The 18,112-nt window shown below is 34.1% G+C and overlaps 1 protein-coding gene and 1 long non-coding RNA gene across 17 annotated transcripts in view; both read right to left on the reverse strand.

The window, feature by feature from the left end:
• znf804a (zinc finger protein 804A) overlaps positions 1-18,112 on the reverse strand; it is a 255,449-nt gene that overhangs the window by 10,097 nt on the left and 227,240 nt on the right. For all 16 annotated transcript variants that reach the window (XM_087266813.1, XM_087266808.1, XM_087266814.1 and 13 more), the window contains 1 exon segment: positions 3,342-3,485. Coding sequence is in view for 6 of the 16 variants with exons in the window: in XM_087266805.1 (XP_087122931.1) it covers positions 3,342-3,485 (144 nt within the window). In the remaining 10 variants the exon portion in view is untranslated.
• Positions 15,257-16,661, reverse strand: LOC147842281 (uncharacterized). The gene is made up of 2 exons (XR_015500153.1): positions 16,475-16,661; positions 15,257-16,431 (listed from the first exon to the last, which is right to left on the reverse strand). It is a non-coding gene; the product is annotated as an uncharacterized LOC147842281 (long non-coding RNA).

Raw genomic sequence — 18,112 nt, forward strand, 5'->3', positions numbered from 1 at the left:
CAAATATTTTAAACTGAAGGTTACACCTCATGTGAAAGTTTGCTATCAAGAGACTGGACAAGATTCACATCTATGCTTTTTATGTTTGTACTGTAATTTGTTGACAGACCATGTCATTGTGATACAGAAAGGAAAAGACAACACTGCATAGCACAAAAAAAAGAAATAATAAAATAAATAAAATAAATGTGAACATAGGACAGTCCCTGTAGGGAAAGCTGTACATGGAGTGGTGTAGGAATTACAGTGCAGACTGTTCCTGTCTGTTGGACCACAGATTCTCATTTACATCACAACACTTGTTCTTCCATTGTAACATTGTGTTGTTGTATTTTTCTCCCAATTTCTGTTTAATGCAAAGAAGTTTTTTTCAACACATTTCTAAACATAATAGATTTAATAACTTATTTCTTTGCCATGATGACAGTACATAATATTTTACTACATATTTTTTAAGATACTAGCATTCAGCTAAAGTAAAATTTAAAGATTTAACTAGGATAATCAGGCAAGTTAGGGTAATAAGGCAAATAAAAAAATAAAAAACCTTGAGTACTTTTTTGACATTTTTACAGATTTGTGTGTGCTGAGAATCATTTAAGACAACAGTAGCCCATGTTAGCTTTAATATTAGAAAAAAACTGGATAATTTTGAGCTTTTGTCAGCTAATTTTACCTTTCAGGTTTAAAATAGTTTTGTGGCGGGATCAAAATCGGTGACTTAGTGCTCGTCTGCCTGTCCAGAGCGTCAGTTTCTCATTATTATTCTTATCCTATGAGAAGACCCTGTTTCTTAATTATTCAAGCACGGTAACAATTTACAATAACTATTCGTTATAACTAGTTAATAGTCCATTAATAAACTGTTAGTTAATGTGTTATAAATGACTTGTTAAATAAAAGTTAATAGTTTGTTAATTATTTATAACTGTGCCTTATAGATGGCCAAAAGATAACTTACAAGCTGTTAGTTAACAAGTTATAAATGACCTTTTAACTGTATTTGAACGATTTCTAACTATACCTAACACATTTGTAATAGATCATGAACAAGCTGTTAGTAGATTACTTGTTAAGACTTGTTAAGTATCAGTTCATAGTTTATGCATGTTATTCAGACGTTATTCTAAAGTTGCAACTATTATTAATTTATTAACTGTTAGTAAATTAGAAAGATTTGCAACTAGAATAACATCCAAATATCATACATAAACTATTAACTGATATTTAACTATTATATTAACTTACACTTTACAGCTCAGTTGTTCATAGTTTGTTAACCATCTACTAATACCAGTGAAATTTTATAGAACTTTTCTAATAAATTTTATTTATTTTGTTTTCATGTTTAGCACAAAAAGTGCCCAAACCTCATGGGTTTGTATTTTGTTGTATACTGCTGTTCTGCCAGGTGATGGCTCAGTATGTGTGTTTCTATACATTAAACACAATGTTCAACGGTTTTTGCAACTCACTTGAAAGAGTTTAGGAGCAAAATTAAACAACCCTCACCACACACCAGCTATTGGTGGAGTGGAGAGACAGTGATAGAGCCAATTCAGTGGATGGGGATGATCGGGAGGCCATGATCGTAAGGCCTGAAAGAGGGATTTTTCCAGGACACCGGGGTTATACCCTAGCTCTTTTCACGAGAAGTGCCATGGGATTTTTATTGACCACAGAGAGTCAGGACTTCGGTTTAACGTCTCATCCGAAAGACGGCGCCCACTGACAGTGAAGTGTCCCCTTCACTTTTACTGGGGCATTAGGACTCACGCAGACCACAGGTTGAGCGCCCCCTGCTGGCCTCACTAACACCACTTCCAACAGCAACCTAGTTTTCCCAAGTGGTCCCCCATCCAGGTACTGACCAGGCTCGACCCTGCTTAGCTTCAGTGAGTAACCAGTCTTGGGCTGCAGGGTGATATGGCTGTGAATAATAGGGCTGTTAATAAATGAAGAATAGTCGCAACTTTAGAATAACGTCCCAGTAACATATATAAACTATTAAGTGATATTTAACAACGCTTTAGTAAGTAATTTACCAACAGCTTGTTCATGATCTATTACTAATGTATTAGGTGTAGTTATAAATCATTAAAATACAGTTTACAAGTCATTTTTTAACTAGTTAACTAACAGCTTGTAAGTTATCTATTGGCTAACTATAAGGCACAGTTCAATAATATTATATAATAATTAACAAACTATTAACTTTTATTTAACAAGTCATTTATAACTCAATAACTAACGGTTTATTAATGATCTATTAACTAGTCATAACGGATATTTATTTTAAAGTGTTACCGACAGCACTTGCTTTTAGAAGACAGACCTGCCAAGTTGTGAGACTGCAGCTGCATAAGGCACATAGTATTTAGTTGTTCATGAGGTGTTATTCCTCCTTTACTTTGTTAAACATTATATATATATATATATATATATATATATATATATATATATATATATATATATATATATATAATGTTTATATATAATGTTTTTATATATATATATATATATATATATATATATATATATATATATAATGTTTATATATATATATATATATATATATATATATATATATATATATATATATATATATATATATATATAAACATTATATATAAACATTATATATAAACATTATATATATATATATATATATATATATATATATATATATATATATATATATATATATATATATATATATATATATAGTAACTGGCTCCTTATAGTTGGTGCTAATAGCCTAGAGTACATATACTGTAGCGGTATTATGCTTCAAGCATCCCAAGGTTGAGTCCCACCTTGTGGACCTTTCCACAAGAGAGACAGCATCAGCTTAGAAAGATTTATCCATCCATCTTTGCACCTTTTTCGGAATTTAACTGCAGAATGATGCTCTTTTTTCATTTTGCTCCATGGATCTGATTACTCATGAGACTTTAAAGCTATTCTCAGCAAAAGTTCATGCATGTTAGGTTTATGGCTTAATAATAAATTTGCAGTGCTTATGAACAGGTCAACAAAACTAGCACCCCAACTTGTTTACGCAGCATGCTGCTGAGAAAGAGATTTAACATCACCCTGAGAAAAGGGGATAAGCAACAGAAACAAACAACAACAAAGCACCAGGACTTCAAATTGTCCTGCCTGCTTCTGATCTATGGCCTGCTAAATTAAAACGCTATAAGACCACCACCTCTCAGTCGAAGGGGAAGCAATTTGTCTTGTGCTGCACATGTGCACTCCAAAAAACATTTGTTGTCATCTTCTAAAACACTCTATTATTGCCATGCATTGCATCAAGGGGCAGACAACAGGCCCATTACCTGCTTGTGAGCGTGGTCATACGAGTTGATGTGGTTGTCAAACTCTTGATGCTTGTAATACTGTTTGTCACACAGCTCACAGTAGAAGTTGGCCTTGAGGTCCTCCAGGGCTTTGGCCAAGGTTTTTTCCTTCTCAGCATAATCCTGTGAAAGCAAACAGAATAATCCATCAAGATTAAAGTTTTCAACTTTCTTAATGTTTTATGAAAGCACACAGTTTAGAGTGACCCGTCATTAAAAAGGCCTTTCAATTAATTTTAGATTGTACACATACCTTAAGGAGGAATAGTCAATTGTTTTCCTCAGAACATACTAGATATCCTAGGGTTCAATGCTAAGGATTTTTTGTACTGGTTCGATTGAAAAAAAAAAAAAAACAAAAAAAAAAAACTGTGATTTCTCAGCCATATATTTTAAATAATGTGTCAAAAGCCAAACATAATTGTATACATTCACTTTTTATTCAGCAGAACCTTTCTTTAAATACAACTGATAATTCAAAAAATTACATTGTGATGTAAATACATTAAAAAAAAGAATAAACATTTCTTATACAGCCTAATTTCAGTTGTCAAGTTTTGTAAAAATATATTGAATTAATCAACTTGTTTAAAAAAATAAAAAACTTTGACTAGAATTATGCATTATAGGCTTACATTATAAAGATAAATAACAGATGAACTGAGACTGCAGTCTGATCCTGAAGCAGATCGATGTTGATCTTTCATTCGAGGTGTCAGTGCATAAATGAACAAAACAATTAGCGTAATACAAAATATTATAAGATTGAAATATGGAAAAAATGATCAGATAGCAATTTCTGTTAATTTTCCCAACGGATAAAGAGAACTATATTTCATCTTTCACTTTTGTATTCGTCATGAAACGCACATTTGCTGGTAGGAATGACATCCCACTTTACACTCTCAGAAAAAGGTACAAAGTGGTACAAATAATGCTCCTTAAGGAAGTTTAGTACTTTTGTTTTTTACCTCATATGGTACAGAAAAGACCTCTTATAATACTGTTCTGTACCTTTTATGGTACAATTAAATTGGAGATACACAATTGTTCTCATATAAAAGGTACATAAGTACAACTCCTTTACTACAATATCAATGAAAATAAATATTACTGGAAAGGCAAAGTGATTTCATGAATAATTTCCATATTAAAACATGAAACTTCATTTTAAAGCATATGTTTAAAGAAACTTCTATAAGTCCTATAATACAAAAATGTATCTTTTGATTTTTGTTTTAATATTATTATTTTTTTAATCTTTATTTTAAATTAGAACATGTGTATTCACACAAAAAGAAATGTTTTTCCAAACTAAAACTTTGTTTAATAAATGTATTTGATGTTTTTATATTTAATGAAAATAAATTGACACATTTTGGTTGAAGCAAAATGCCTTTGAATGGTTCTTGAAGGAACACATTTGACACTGTTAAGGTACAAAGTGTCATCATCTCACTGTAGTGGTACACTCATGGATCAGATTTGTACCTTTGATGAGGGTACGATATTGTATTTGCAGATTTTGAAACCAATGGTCCATTTTGGTTTCCCATGGTACAAACTGCAGTGGTACATATTACTTTTTTTTTTTTTACTATTTTTTCTGATATTGTACTCATACGTTCTTCATATAGCCATATATGCTTTTACAAAATCATAATACACTGTGATATAGCCTGTTTCGTTAGTTTGTTGTATCATTTTGCTTTCTCACTACAACTGATCCATTCTAGAGCTCGTTTCAATCGAGCCGAGACTACCTCATTCAGGTGATCTCGGACTGATTGATTTGGCGTTGATCCTAGCACAATTGTGGTATTCACATATGTCAAACAAACCATGTTAACTGGGAAAACGAGACAGGTTCCGAAACAAACATCTTGGTGTGAAAGCATCCTATTTGCATGTTATTGACAAACAGTTGCAGCCAAATTAAAGTTTAGTGACAAGGCAGCACTGGCACAGTCAGGCTAGTAAAGATCTTTTCTACTGTCCTGAGCGTCTCGCACGCTGGCCCTGGGCCATCGGGCAGTCCTTATTTTAAAGCCCTGGTTCCTGTCATATTTCCCAGTGCTGGGTTGCAGCTGGAATGGCATCCACTGAATAGAGACTAAGCCAACAAAAAATAAATGAATGAATGTTTCTGTCACAATGATATCTATTCTTTATTTGTGAGGATGAATATTTGTGCTGCTCTCCTCTGAAAACGATGCTCATAAAATCTCGGCTCCCATGATGCCATGCTCATTTTCTTCCTCATCTTTAAAACTCTTTATTAAATATTGATTTACAACAAATCTTAGAAGGGAATACTTTCACCGGGGGCAGATTGTATCTCAAGTCTAATTCTACGCAGTGGATGTATGGGAACTTGCAGATTTAAAAACAAGACTTGAAAAAATAGCTATTCCCAAAAGGTCTCCAATACAAATGACCACAGGGAAGTGGAAAACCACTTCCATTTTAATTGGAATCGGCTCACTGTAAAATCCATCGCAGAGTCAAACGTGAGCCTGTCAGTTCTGTGAAAAACAGCTCGCAGATGAGGACTAGTAAATCAGCCAAGGATGATTAAGTCAACTATCAAACTTGTCAAGCAGAATGAGATGGCCAATAAATGATATACGATTGTTATCATCAGTCAAGAGCCGACAAACACATGTCTGGTGCTATTACTGACATGATCGTGAGCGTTTCACAACTGCATCAAAGCCATTAGACTGAGAGACGGGGAAGCCCGGCCCATTCAAATGATCCGATGCCTCGTGAAAATAGTCTGTCTCTCACTCATCTTAGGTGAGAATACGCTGCCACTAAACACGTGGCTGTGATATGCAAAAATAATAACATCCCTCTCACCCGTTCCCACTGTGAGGCTGCATGAAACAATTGGCGTGTAATTGTATTTAATAAGTGGCTAGCTTACAGGTAATGAAAACTGAATCGCTTGATTAGCTGGGAGTGCTAGGAAAAGTGACCCTCATTTTCTTTAGCTCAACAGCACTGAAAGGTTAGACCAAAATCGCTTGCTCTCTATCAGGGAATGGTTACTCCTTTCCGTAAATGCTAGGACTGCTGTGTAGCAAGCTCTAGTTTTAAAAGACTTATTAGCAGCCCTGGATCTCAAGATAAACAACAGAGTCGGGGGAGTTTTCACATAAAAAAAACAACAACAAACAATCCAAGTTGGTTTTTGCAACTTACTTAAAAGAGTTTGGGAGCAAAATTAAACAACAGAACTAATATGTGGAAAGAAGAAGCCCACAAAACAGCAAATGATGTGGTGTGAAGCTGTGAACTCATTTACACAGCAGATAGATCTAATCACTGCATGGGGGAAAGCAGCCACTTAACAACAACTTTGTGTCAAGCTGAGAAATCGCCCATACCTCTCTGTTCCTTTCTGGATTTTAGAAGCGAATGGGGTTGCTCTCAAGGGCATGTGACCATAGGCAAAGGCAAGGGTAATAAAAAGTGAATAATAATAAAAATTCATGATCTTTAGTGGTACTTTCTAAGGCAATGATTACTATTACTGTTCCTCATACTTAGCACTTCAAACAACACTTAGGATTAAATTACTGCTCATAATGCATCTCCAACTGTTTCCAAGAGAGTAACTGTAATACCTGAAATCAGTTGTAATAAGCGTTGTGCTACAGTTTTTTTTAGAGATATGATTCAAAATGAAAACTTTAAATTCAACAGCCTTCTGTTCTTCTAAAATGAGCCTCCTATGTTTATGTTCACTTATTTCACATTAAAGACGATGAATACAGTGTAAAAAATAAATATTGAATGGGTCATGTTTTTTTTTTCCCTGGGAGTAATATTTCTAAAGAAGCTGTTGACATGGAATTAAACAAGATTTTGGTAAAAACCCAAACAATACAAACATAAAAATAAATAAAAATTTAAAGTAGATAAATTTGTTGTGTGATAAGAGTGAAATGACAAAAATAGAAAGTTCTGAACTACTCAGATGTAATTAATACTTTATATAAAAGGTTTGTTTTGGTGATGGAAGCTTAAAGAGACTTCAACAGAGTGTAAAAATCTTGATGGTTTTCTGTGTCTCATCTAACAAATCTAAACTTTTTTTGTATTTTCTATTTGATTTAAGTCAGGTGATTGGCTAGGCCATTCTTCAGCTTGATTTTCTTTCTTTAAAACTAATTGAGAGTTTCATTGGCTGTGTTTTGGATCATTGTCTTGCTAAAATCTCGGCCCTGGTTTTATTTTCAGTTCACACCTACATTAACAGGATGATGAAGCAGCTAATATTATTGTACAAAGGACAGAGGGTTGCTGAACAGCTACGAATAGATTTTACCTGCTGTCTGGACATTCACTGCTGTTCTACACCTTCCGTTCTTCATGTGTTCAATACTTTTTTTATGAGTCATTTTTATTTTATTACACAAAACCTCATTTGTAATCTAATTAGTTTAGTTGTCTTTGCAAAAATGGATTTATTCGGCTGTTACAAACATCTGGTAAAAATATCAAGTCAACTGCACCTTTAAAAATATGTTTTCTGAGAAAAATTGTGATGTGTTCAATACTTTTTTTTCTCGCTGTATAACGTATTATATGTCTTAAAATTACTGAACCTACACATAGAAACCTGTGAAAAAAAGCAAAATTTTGAAGAACATTTCATATAGGAACTAAAGGTTTTTGCATCTGAACTCTTCAAATGCTTGTCTGTGAAACATTAAATTGGGTAGAAAAAATATCATAAACTATAAACCAGAGAACTTGCTAGAGATTTGGTACTGGGCTCTTGAGCTAGAGATTTGGTGCTGGGCTCTTGAGCTAGTAAACAGAATACCCTATTTCCAAATATGCTGTAAATAAATTTCAAACTTTCTTGTAATCCATGAAGCCTATTTCTTATAATACATGAAGTTTTGGACTAACATTTGTTTATACAATATAGTTTATAAAATATATTACAACATTTTTTTTTCTGATTTGATTCCTTCTGTTTGTGTACTGTAGGCCATGCAAGAAAATCAGCAATCAACATTGTTGCCTGTAGTGGGATTCCTGGGTAAGTGATTGCAGTGCATTCTAAAATCAGTGTAAACACACATTTTCATAGTACATTTGCTTCCTTGCATGCCCCAAGCAAAACAAATGAAACTCCAGCCTTAGACCAACATCATCAGTGATGATATTTTCCATTCAGAGGTCAAAGAAGTTTGAAATACTAAAGATCCCCAATGATTTATTTCTTTTCTTTCACTTTTCTAACATTAAACGAATGCTTAGTGGGAAAAACAAATTACTCAAAAAAGGCAGAGAAAGACAGCAAAGAGCCATTAATTACAGGCCCGTATCCAGGGGGGTTAGAAAGACAAAGATCCAAAATTTGTTCCATAAATGAGTTCATTTGTCCTATTTTGACTGCTATGCCATCATGAATTGTGAAAAGAACCCTTTGAAAAAGGCTTTAAGATCGAGTGGAACCCTTTGTTGACTGTTATGACTTTAGCTAATCAGTTTTGGCCAATGCAAACAATTATTTTTCAGTCCAACATCCAGCTGTGCAATCTGAAGTCATCTTTCGCAACTGTATTGTTTTTAAATAGAAAAGCATTTCAAGTCATTTTTATTCTAAATCTGGGACCTTTTTGCATCAAAAAATGACCAATAAAATGCTGTGAAGCACCAAAAGTGGCCCAAATTACAATTATTTTGAATACTAATTCGGCTATCGTTGTTATCCATGCATTTTCAAACATTAGTATTATGTTTTAATTTTTAATTATTTAAATGGCCAAAATTGTTGGCAAGTTTGTTATTTACCTAATAAATGAAACAGGCTACATTTTTACATTTAAAACTTTAACAGATTGCTATTTTTTTCTAATAATATGATGTAATAAATTTGTGTTTTTAAAGTAAGTATTTATTCATATTTCTTTTTTTCTAAATCTTCAGGAAATATTTTTGGTATATCAAAAAGTGTGGTTAGGATGACCATCAGACAAGCTAATCCAACTAAAATAGTGCTTAAAATGTCTCTAAAATGCAGTATTTCAATCTCATAATAAAAAAGAAAATGGCAAAAAAATGCAAAATGGTCCACTTTTTGAGAAAAAAAGAACCATCCTTTATACCAGGCTGGCTACGGGCCAGAATTACCTCACCATCACAACCTAATGGTAGTTCAAAGAACTCAGAAAAGCAGAAGAAGACTTTTTCAAAACTTTTGAAACTACCCATTTTGCCTAATTGTGTGACAATTTGTTCTTTCCTTTTGCTGGAAGAATACCAAGGTCTTTAAGTATCAACAAATGGCTCCCTTTGGGTTAATGACTTAAGCTCCAGCCCGTAAGGAGGACACTCTTTATATTTTATCATAGTCTCGAGACTTACCCAATGCCAGAATAATTAACGCACGCCACATTTAGAAACATTTTGCAAACTAAACATTTGTCTTTTGTTTAATATTTGTAGCAGCACGCAGACTTCAATCTGGCATTCCATTAAAACATCAAAAGACAAGGGTATTTACATACAGTGGATTACTGCCTGACTTAAAACAAATCCTGCGATGGGTTGACACACAGGGGGTGTTCATATAAATAGCACACTTCTAAAGCATCACAATGAATCTCCCAAATCTGAAGCGCTACTTAACATGGCTTCTCTCGTCTCTTTTTTTTTTTTTTTTTTTAAACCAAACATCAAGCATGAGAACACGAAGCGTTGAAGATCAAATGGCTCTTTATGCATTTATGGGACTACCAAACAAGGTCAACCACAAGGGTGGGAACCACAGAGCCACCGCACATCAGAAATTTATTGAAACATAAAGACAAAATATGATTGACACGAGCGGTGATCAGAGTGGCTGTGATTGCTCTTTTTATAGCATACCTGGGTTATGAGCGATAGCTTTTATGTGGCGTTAAAAAAGGGTCAATTGCTGAGCGGATTGTATTTTGGTGCAAATAGAGAAAATGAGGACGGTCCTTTGCTAAATCGCATCAAGTGATTCATGAATTAAACAGGAAGTTAAACCCTGTCTCAAATAAAATTAATTAAAAACAACGTGTTGATTAATTAATGCTTATTTCCAGAAGCTGTAGAACAATATCTAGTCAAGAAAATCAAAAATGCAATTTCACCGGGGATCAGTTCATTTTTTTTTTATACAGTTTCACGCATAATTTAGGAGGAAATAGAAAATATTAACTTTGCATATCGCTCAAGGGCAAATCTGCAGTAAATCTCATGCATATTTTCAGCCTGTTCTATTAATGACTAAACGTTTTCTACAGTAACCAGCAGAGATGGCAACACTTATAGACAAAGCACAAACTAACAACTTCTAAAGGCCCTCGCTCATTCTGAGCTGGAGTGAAAAAATTACATATAAGGAATAGCTTCTCCATTTTAAATCAGTGTTCAGTGCATGTCAAGCAGTTTTATCAAGTTTTAATGCCAGTTTTAATAACTTATATAATAATAAAAGGTGGTTTTGGCACATTGTTATTTATTATCCAATGTTATTATTCAAGCATGTCAATTACATAACTAAATAGAGTAAAGCTAAATTATGAATGCTATCTTGATTAAACTAAACAACATTACATTACCTTTATGGAACTAACTGGTCACACTTTACAATAAGGTTCATTAGTTAATGTTAAGTACTGCATTTACTAACATGAGCAAACTTGTATTTATTCATGTTAATAAACGTTAGTTTATGAAAATACAGTTGTTCATTGTTAGTTCATGGTAACTCATGGTGCATTAACTAATGTTAACAAGCATGGACTTGAATGTTAATAATGCATTAGTAAATGTTCGATTATGATTAATAAATGCTGTACAAGTGTTGTTCATGATTAGTTCATGTTAGTATATGCATTAACAACTAATGAACCTTATTGTAAAGTGTTACCAACTAACTTAAGTTTACCAAAATAAATATTATTTCCTTAACTCTGTTGCAAGGAACCTGTTGACATAAAAAAATAATTAAAGCCAATTAAATTTTGTGAGCGTATTTAGGATATCACAAGCACATCAATAAGTGATTGCCTCTTTTTATATACAGTATATTAAACCTGCTTAGTATTCAGCAACTATGTAGAAAAGTGAACTACCAGGATAAATAGCACCCAAGCACTGGTTATTTTTCAAGGTTTAACACCTTAAAAACATTTACAACAAGACTAGTGTTGTAGCAATTTTTTGAAAGTGCGTTTTATTTAGTTTAAACATTCACTGTTGGCATTTTGCTTTGTTCTTCAGTTTGAATGTAAACATCATAAAAGCATGGAAAATTAAACGGTAGTAGGCCGGAAGAATAGAAGTGGGTCTGACCGAAATTTTTGGCTGAATTTTTTACATCTTCAATAGTTTGGTGATAAATAAATTCATTTTCTTTCCGGCTTAGTCCCTTTTTTAGTCTGGCGTCCCACAGTGGAATGAACCGCCAACTTATACAGCATATGTTTTACACAGCCGATGCCCTTCCAGCTGCAACCCATCTCTAGGAAACATCCATACACACTCATTCACACTCATACACTACAGACAATTTAACCTACCCAATTCACCTGTACTGCATGTCTTTGGACTGTGGGGGAACCCGGGGCACCTGGATGCGCACACAAATGCGGGGAGAACGTCAACTGACCCAGCGGAGGTTTGAACCAGCGACCTTCTTGCTGTGAGGCGACAGGACTACCTACTACCTACTTCTGACAGCTCATTAAGATTCTTTGCATTCATCTTCAATGCCTCCTCCATCATCTTACCCCAAACATGCTCAATAATGTCTGTCTGGTGACTGGGGAGGCCAATCCTGGAGCACCTTGACCTTCTTTGCTTTCCGGAACTTTGATGTGGAGGCTGAAGTATGAGGAGCGCTATCCTGCTGAAGAATTTCCTGTGGTTTGAAATGTAATGGCACGCTACTATATGGGCTCCCATACTGAGTGTAACTCCAAACCATGATTTTTCCTTCACCAAACTTAAAGACTGATTTCTATGAGAATTGAGTACATGCGGGTTCCAATAGGATGCAGTTCAACAGATGATTCATGAAACATTTCAAAATCTACCTTCTGTCACTTTTCCAAAAGATCAACTAGAAGTCAAGTTATTATTTGTTGCTCCTAAATGTGGGATCAACGACAAGACTTTTATCAGGTAGCGTATGTATTATTGTCATGTAAAATGGACATTAACTAAACTATCTTTATGAGTGGGAACAAACACAATGTTGTTATGACAGTATACAATCAAATAAATAAAACTGACTATTTAAAATATGATATCGCATGTTCTCGCTGACTGATAACATCGTTCTTTGTGTTTAAACTGTCAGAAACAGTGTCAGTCATCAAAGAGCCTGATTCAGAATGACTCATTTTTCAACTAAGTACCCCATTTTCTCATCCTTCATGTCTTTTCAAAAGAAAATTGTAATTAAAACACACACTGTGTACACTAGTTTCCCCCCCAGCTACGGCAAACAGCGGAAAACCACAACACAGACTCTGTTGGCTGCATGGCGGAACCGTAACGTAAATGTATTTTGACATGATCCGCTTGTTTCCACCCACTCCGGTAGTTTTTAGAGGAGTAATTTTACTCTTCCTCGAGCGGATGGCTTGTGATGGAGCATTGACTGTGCTGATCTCAATACACACTCCTCTAATAGCACACCATTCACTTCTGCTTCTACAGTTCATAAACCAGACATTTCAAGGTTTACAATGTACACCAATGAAAGATGAAGACATTTCAGGGTCCCACTTTATATTAAGTGGCCTTAACTAACATGTACTTACACAGGAGTTAATAGTTTGTTACAATACTACACAAATAAAACTACACAAATAAAATGAAAAAAGAATCCTAACAAAATATTACTCTAGTTAATGTATAATTACAATTAAAAATTTACTTAAGTCAAAGTGCAAAAGTACTTTTACCTTTAATTCTTAGGTAAATAAAAAAAAAAAAGTAAAAGAGACTACAAGATCATTTGAATCAGTGATTAAGACTCATTCTGAGAGAATTGCATGAATCAGTAAATCACAATCTGAAGACTTTTTCTGACAGGATCATTTGAATCAGTGATTTACTGAAAACTCATTCTGAAAGAATCACATGAATCAGTGAATCACTATCTGAAGACTTGTTCTGACAGGATGATTTGAATCAGTGATTAACTGAAAACTCATTCTGAAAGAATCACATGAATCAGTGAATCACTATCTGAAGACTTGTTCTGACAGGATGATTTGAATCAGTGATTAACTGGAAACTCATTCTAAGATAATCACCTGAATCAGTGAATCACTATCTTAAGACTTGTTTTGACAGGATTATTGGAATTAGTGATTAACTAGAGACTCATCCTGAAAGAATCGCATGAATCGCAACTACATTATCTGAAGACTCAATCTGAGCGAATCACATGAATCAGTGAATCACTGTCTGAAGACTTGTTCTGACAGGATCATTTGAATCAGTAATTAAGTGGAGACTCATTCTGAAAAAATCTCATGAATCAGTGAATCACTGTCTGAAGACTTGTTCTGACAGGATCATTTGAATCAGTGGTAAACTGGAGACTTATTCTAAAAGAATCACATGAATCAGTAAATCACAATCTGAAGACTTGTTCTGAAATGATCATTTAAATCAGTGATTAACTGGAGAATAATTTTGAGAGAATTGCATGAATCAGTGAATCACTATCTTAAGACTTGTTCTGACAGGATCATTTGAATCAGTGATTAACTGGAGACTCATTCGAGAAAATAACATGAATTAGTGAATCACTATCTAAAGATTTGTTCTGACAGGATCATTTGAATCAGTGACTAACTGGAGACTCATTCTGACAGAATCACCTGAATCATACCTACACAAAATAACTTCCCTGAGCAAAATGTCCATCAGTTGAACCCTTCGGAATCTTTAATTCCAAAGGGCCGTCTAAGTGGCCAGTTTTAAATACTTCCGTTTGAAATTACACTTCAAAATGGCAACCACGTTGGTTTTCCCTTCAAAGACACTCCGTCTCTGTGACTGAATCATACGAATTCAGTGAGTAGTCTGCAGAGTTCCACTAAATGAATCACTTGAATCTGAATGGTTGATTTGAGAACAGAACCAGATATGTCCAATTCAATAACTAAATGTTCAGAACAATTTCTGAACACATGTATTGGGTTATTAGCCAAGATTTCCTATAAGTCAAATACTATTATTATATCTCTGAACAGTAAACCATTATTTCCTGGTCTGTTTTTGTATGTAGTGAGATGAAAAAACAAGTTTACTAATGTAAAACAACTCTGATAAATTACAGTTACTTAATGTATTTACTGTAAGTACAGCTTTGAAGTAAAAACACTCTGTCCACAACTGACAGCATAAGAACTCAACAGACTCCAGCCTTAATAATGATGCAGTGGCATTTTACTCTGAAGACTGCGGGAGAGCGAGATCTCCGAGCAGACGCTTACAACTTGCCTGTTGTGATTAATTGTATCCCTTCTGGTGGGATTCCTGTTGGCTGTTGTTTGTAAATTGCTGACACACACAGAATCAGTCTCCATTATTGACTGAAGAGTCTCCTCTAGAGGGCATGATGGGAGCTCCCGCATTTGTCTCCAGCTCCCACTTGCTGTAATGTGCTCTACCGACGGCCACCTGATTACCAGGTGTAATTGTTTGAGGATTAAGAAAAAGCGTTGTGGGTGTCTGGGGAGCAACACATTTGATAAGATTTGAAATAACACAATTTTCCATCAATGAAGACACAAAATGCACTGCACCAGGAATATATATATATATATATATATATATATATATATATATATATATATATATATATATATATATTCTGTCTGGTTCTTGAATCTGATTGGCTGAAAGGCGTGAGGTATTTTGCCAGTAACAGCACACAAAGGTCTCTTCACCTTTGTGCATTACTCCGCCCACATACAAGCAGAAGACGCTCTACAGTTTGACAAATATTCCTGTTGTTAATCAAAGTTATGTACTTTTAAGGCTATTTAATTCGAGATTGTAGTTGTTTAGATTGCAACTATGCAGTTTATTTATAAGGATATTGCCTATTTTAAAATATTTATCATTTCTGAGACACTGCATTGATGTTCATTAGTCAAAGACAGTTGACATTGTCTACCCACAAGATGGCACCAGGACTGCATAATAAGCCCTTGCTTGAGTGTTTTCTTGACCACGAATAAGAAGCTGAAAAAAGGAAATGTCACGGTTTTTAAGGTGGACCAGATAGCATCAATAAGATGCTGCAAATAAGAAGCTGTATTCAGCCTCGTCTCTCCTTATCGCAAACACAACAGCAGTCTGGAAGTGATTGCATTGCTTTTTTCGGGGTTAATTATTGTGATATTCTAATGGTCGTTTAATGTTTGATATGCATTGTGTATAAATGTCATGTCCCCCTTAAAGAGAACTTCGTCTGTGGTTGTTTTACCTTTGAGATGTGAGCACGCATCTATAGGAGCTCAGTTCAGTTCTGGAGAGTTCCGAGGAGAAGTGTGTAATGGTTGCTCTACCGCTGTATAAATCTTTTATTTCAATAATGTAACATTTTATTTTGCGACGGATGTTTGAGTATAATCTTTTTGCTTTTTTCTACTCGTTGTCATTGACTGGCATGTATGTAGTCGACAGCAATTGGGAGAAACGCAAAAAGGCCAATAGGAAGAGCGAAATAGTTTGTCTCCTTTTTTTTCATTCTTTTAAGTCTCAGAGTAAATGCCGGGACACCTGGCACCCGTCACAATACCGACCGCAACAGAGAAATACTGTAGACTGTAATAGACTGTAGACTGTAGTAGACTGTAATAGACTGGAGATATCTCTGTAGATGGATTGCATTTCATGTCACATTCAGCCTTATAATCTTAAAAAAAGCAAAATCAGCTGTTTTATCATCACTTTAAAAAATTACGCTAGAGAATCATTCAAACATAGCGCTAAAGTGATGTTGGTGAATTAGTAACAGCTTCTGCTGTTCTGACGTCAGCTGCAGATGTAAATGAATGGTGGAAGAAAGTAGTTCCTAATACAAAAGGGTTTTAGACTCTCTGTGCTTTATTTTCTTTTTTATATACACAATTATGCCATCAAACTGTTGTATAAACGCAATATCACACGAGTAGCAGTGCAATATAGCTGTATATTAGCACTGGTGGGATGCTAAGGCACTCAACCTGCACACGCCTCCCACCAGTGTTGATACACAGGCATATCGCACTGCTAATCGTGTGATATTGCTCGTATATATATATATATATATATATATATATATATATATATATATATATATATATATATATATATATATATATATATATTTATATATATATATATATATATATGTGTGTGTGTATATATATATATATATATATATATATATATATATATATATATATATATATATATATATATATATATATATATATATATATATATATATATACACACACATATATATATATATATATATATATAAAATCAGCATGGTCTTATGATCTGTTTTAAATTTCTGAATTTTAATAGGTCATTAAACTAGATCATTAACTTAGACTTGCTAAATATAAAGTAAATAATTATAATAATCGTTTAAGGAATAGCTCACCTCAAAATGCTGTATAAAATGGTTGGATAAAGCAGTGTTTCTCAAACACTTTGCTGGAAGACCACCAATAGTGCATGTTTTGGATGTCTCCTTTTTTCTGTCTTAGCCATTACAAGTCTTTCAGTCTCCGCTAATGAACTGATGATCTGAATCAGGTGTGTTTAGTTAAGGAGACATGGAAAATGTGCAGAGCTGGTGGTTCCCCAGAAAGGTGGTTGAGAAACACTGAGATGGAGGCTGTGCATGCCTTATGAAGCATATCAATGTGCTTTTGTAACAAAGACTATTTCTAATTTAAAATTATTAACTTGGCAGTCGAATGTACTTTATGTTCAATTGATGTATACAATGTATGATGCATGACGTAATATACATTCATAGTGGAAGCTAGTAGCGTGAATCGACTCATGGGAAGCACTTACCACACAGTTTGTTACCAAGAAGATGACAATGAACACGGAAACTAATTGGCTTGGCATTACTTTATGACGTTATACACTATATTACACTTAAATGCTGCATACATGTGTCTGCTTGTCTTACTTTATGCAGCTTATGATATATACGTCAGTTGCGCGTAACGTGTATTCGGCCACCACTGGAAGTCCGTGATTGGAATTTATAATTTAAACATTTTAAATATTTATTTTACAAAACAAAAAGCCTCTTCATAAGACATGCAGTGTATGGGTTATTTTTATGATGAGTCTATTAACTTTTGTAAGCCTTAAGATAAAAGCTTCTATGCAAACAGCATGGAAGAGCGAGGATCAAATTAAAAACTACTCTGATTGCGGTCAGCAGTCTGAAGAAAATGCATATACACTGAGAACGGTTTGAGGGTAAGTAAATTAAGAGTTTTTTTAGGGGGGGGGGGTAATGCTGAAAAGAGCAAGGAATTTTTCACATTATTTCCTATAATATTTTTTTTTCTTTTGGAGATAATAAAAACATTTTTTTTTTTTGTAATTCTTGGGTAATATTATTTGCCCCTAAAACAATATTATTTTTTTCGATTGTCTACATATCAAACCGTCATTATACAATTATTTGCCTAATTTCCATA

This window comes from Danio rerio, chromosome 9 (assembly GCF_052040795.2).
Source record: "Danio rerio strain M-AB ecotype USA chromosome 9, GRCz13ab, whole genome shotgun sequence".
Taxonomy (NCBI): domain Eukaryota; kingdom Metazoa; phylum Chordata; class Actinopteri; order Cypriniformes; family Danionidae; genus Danio; species Danio rerio.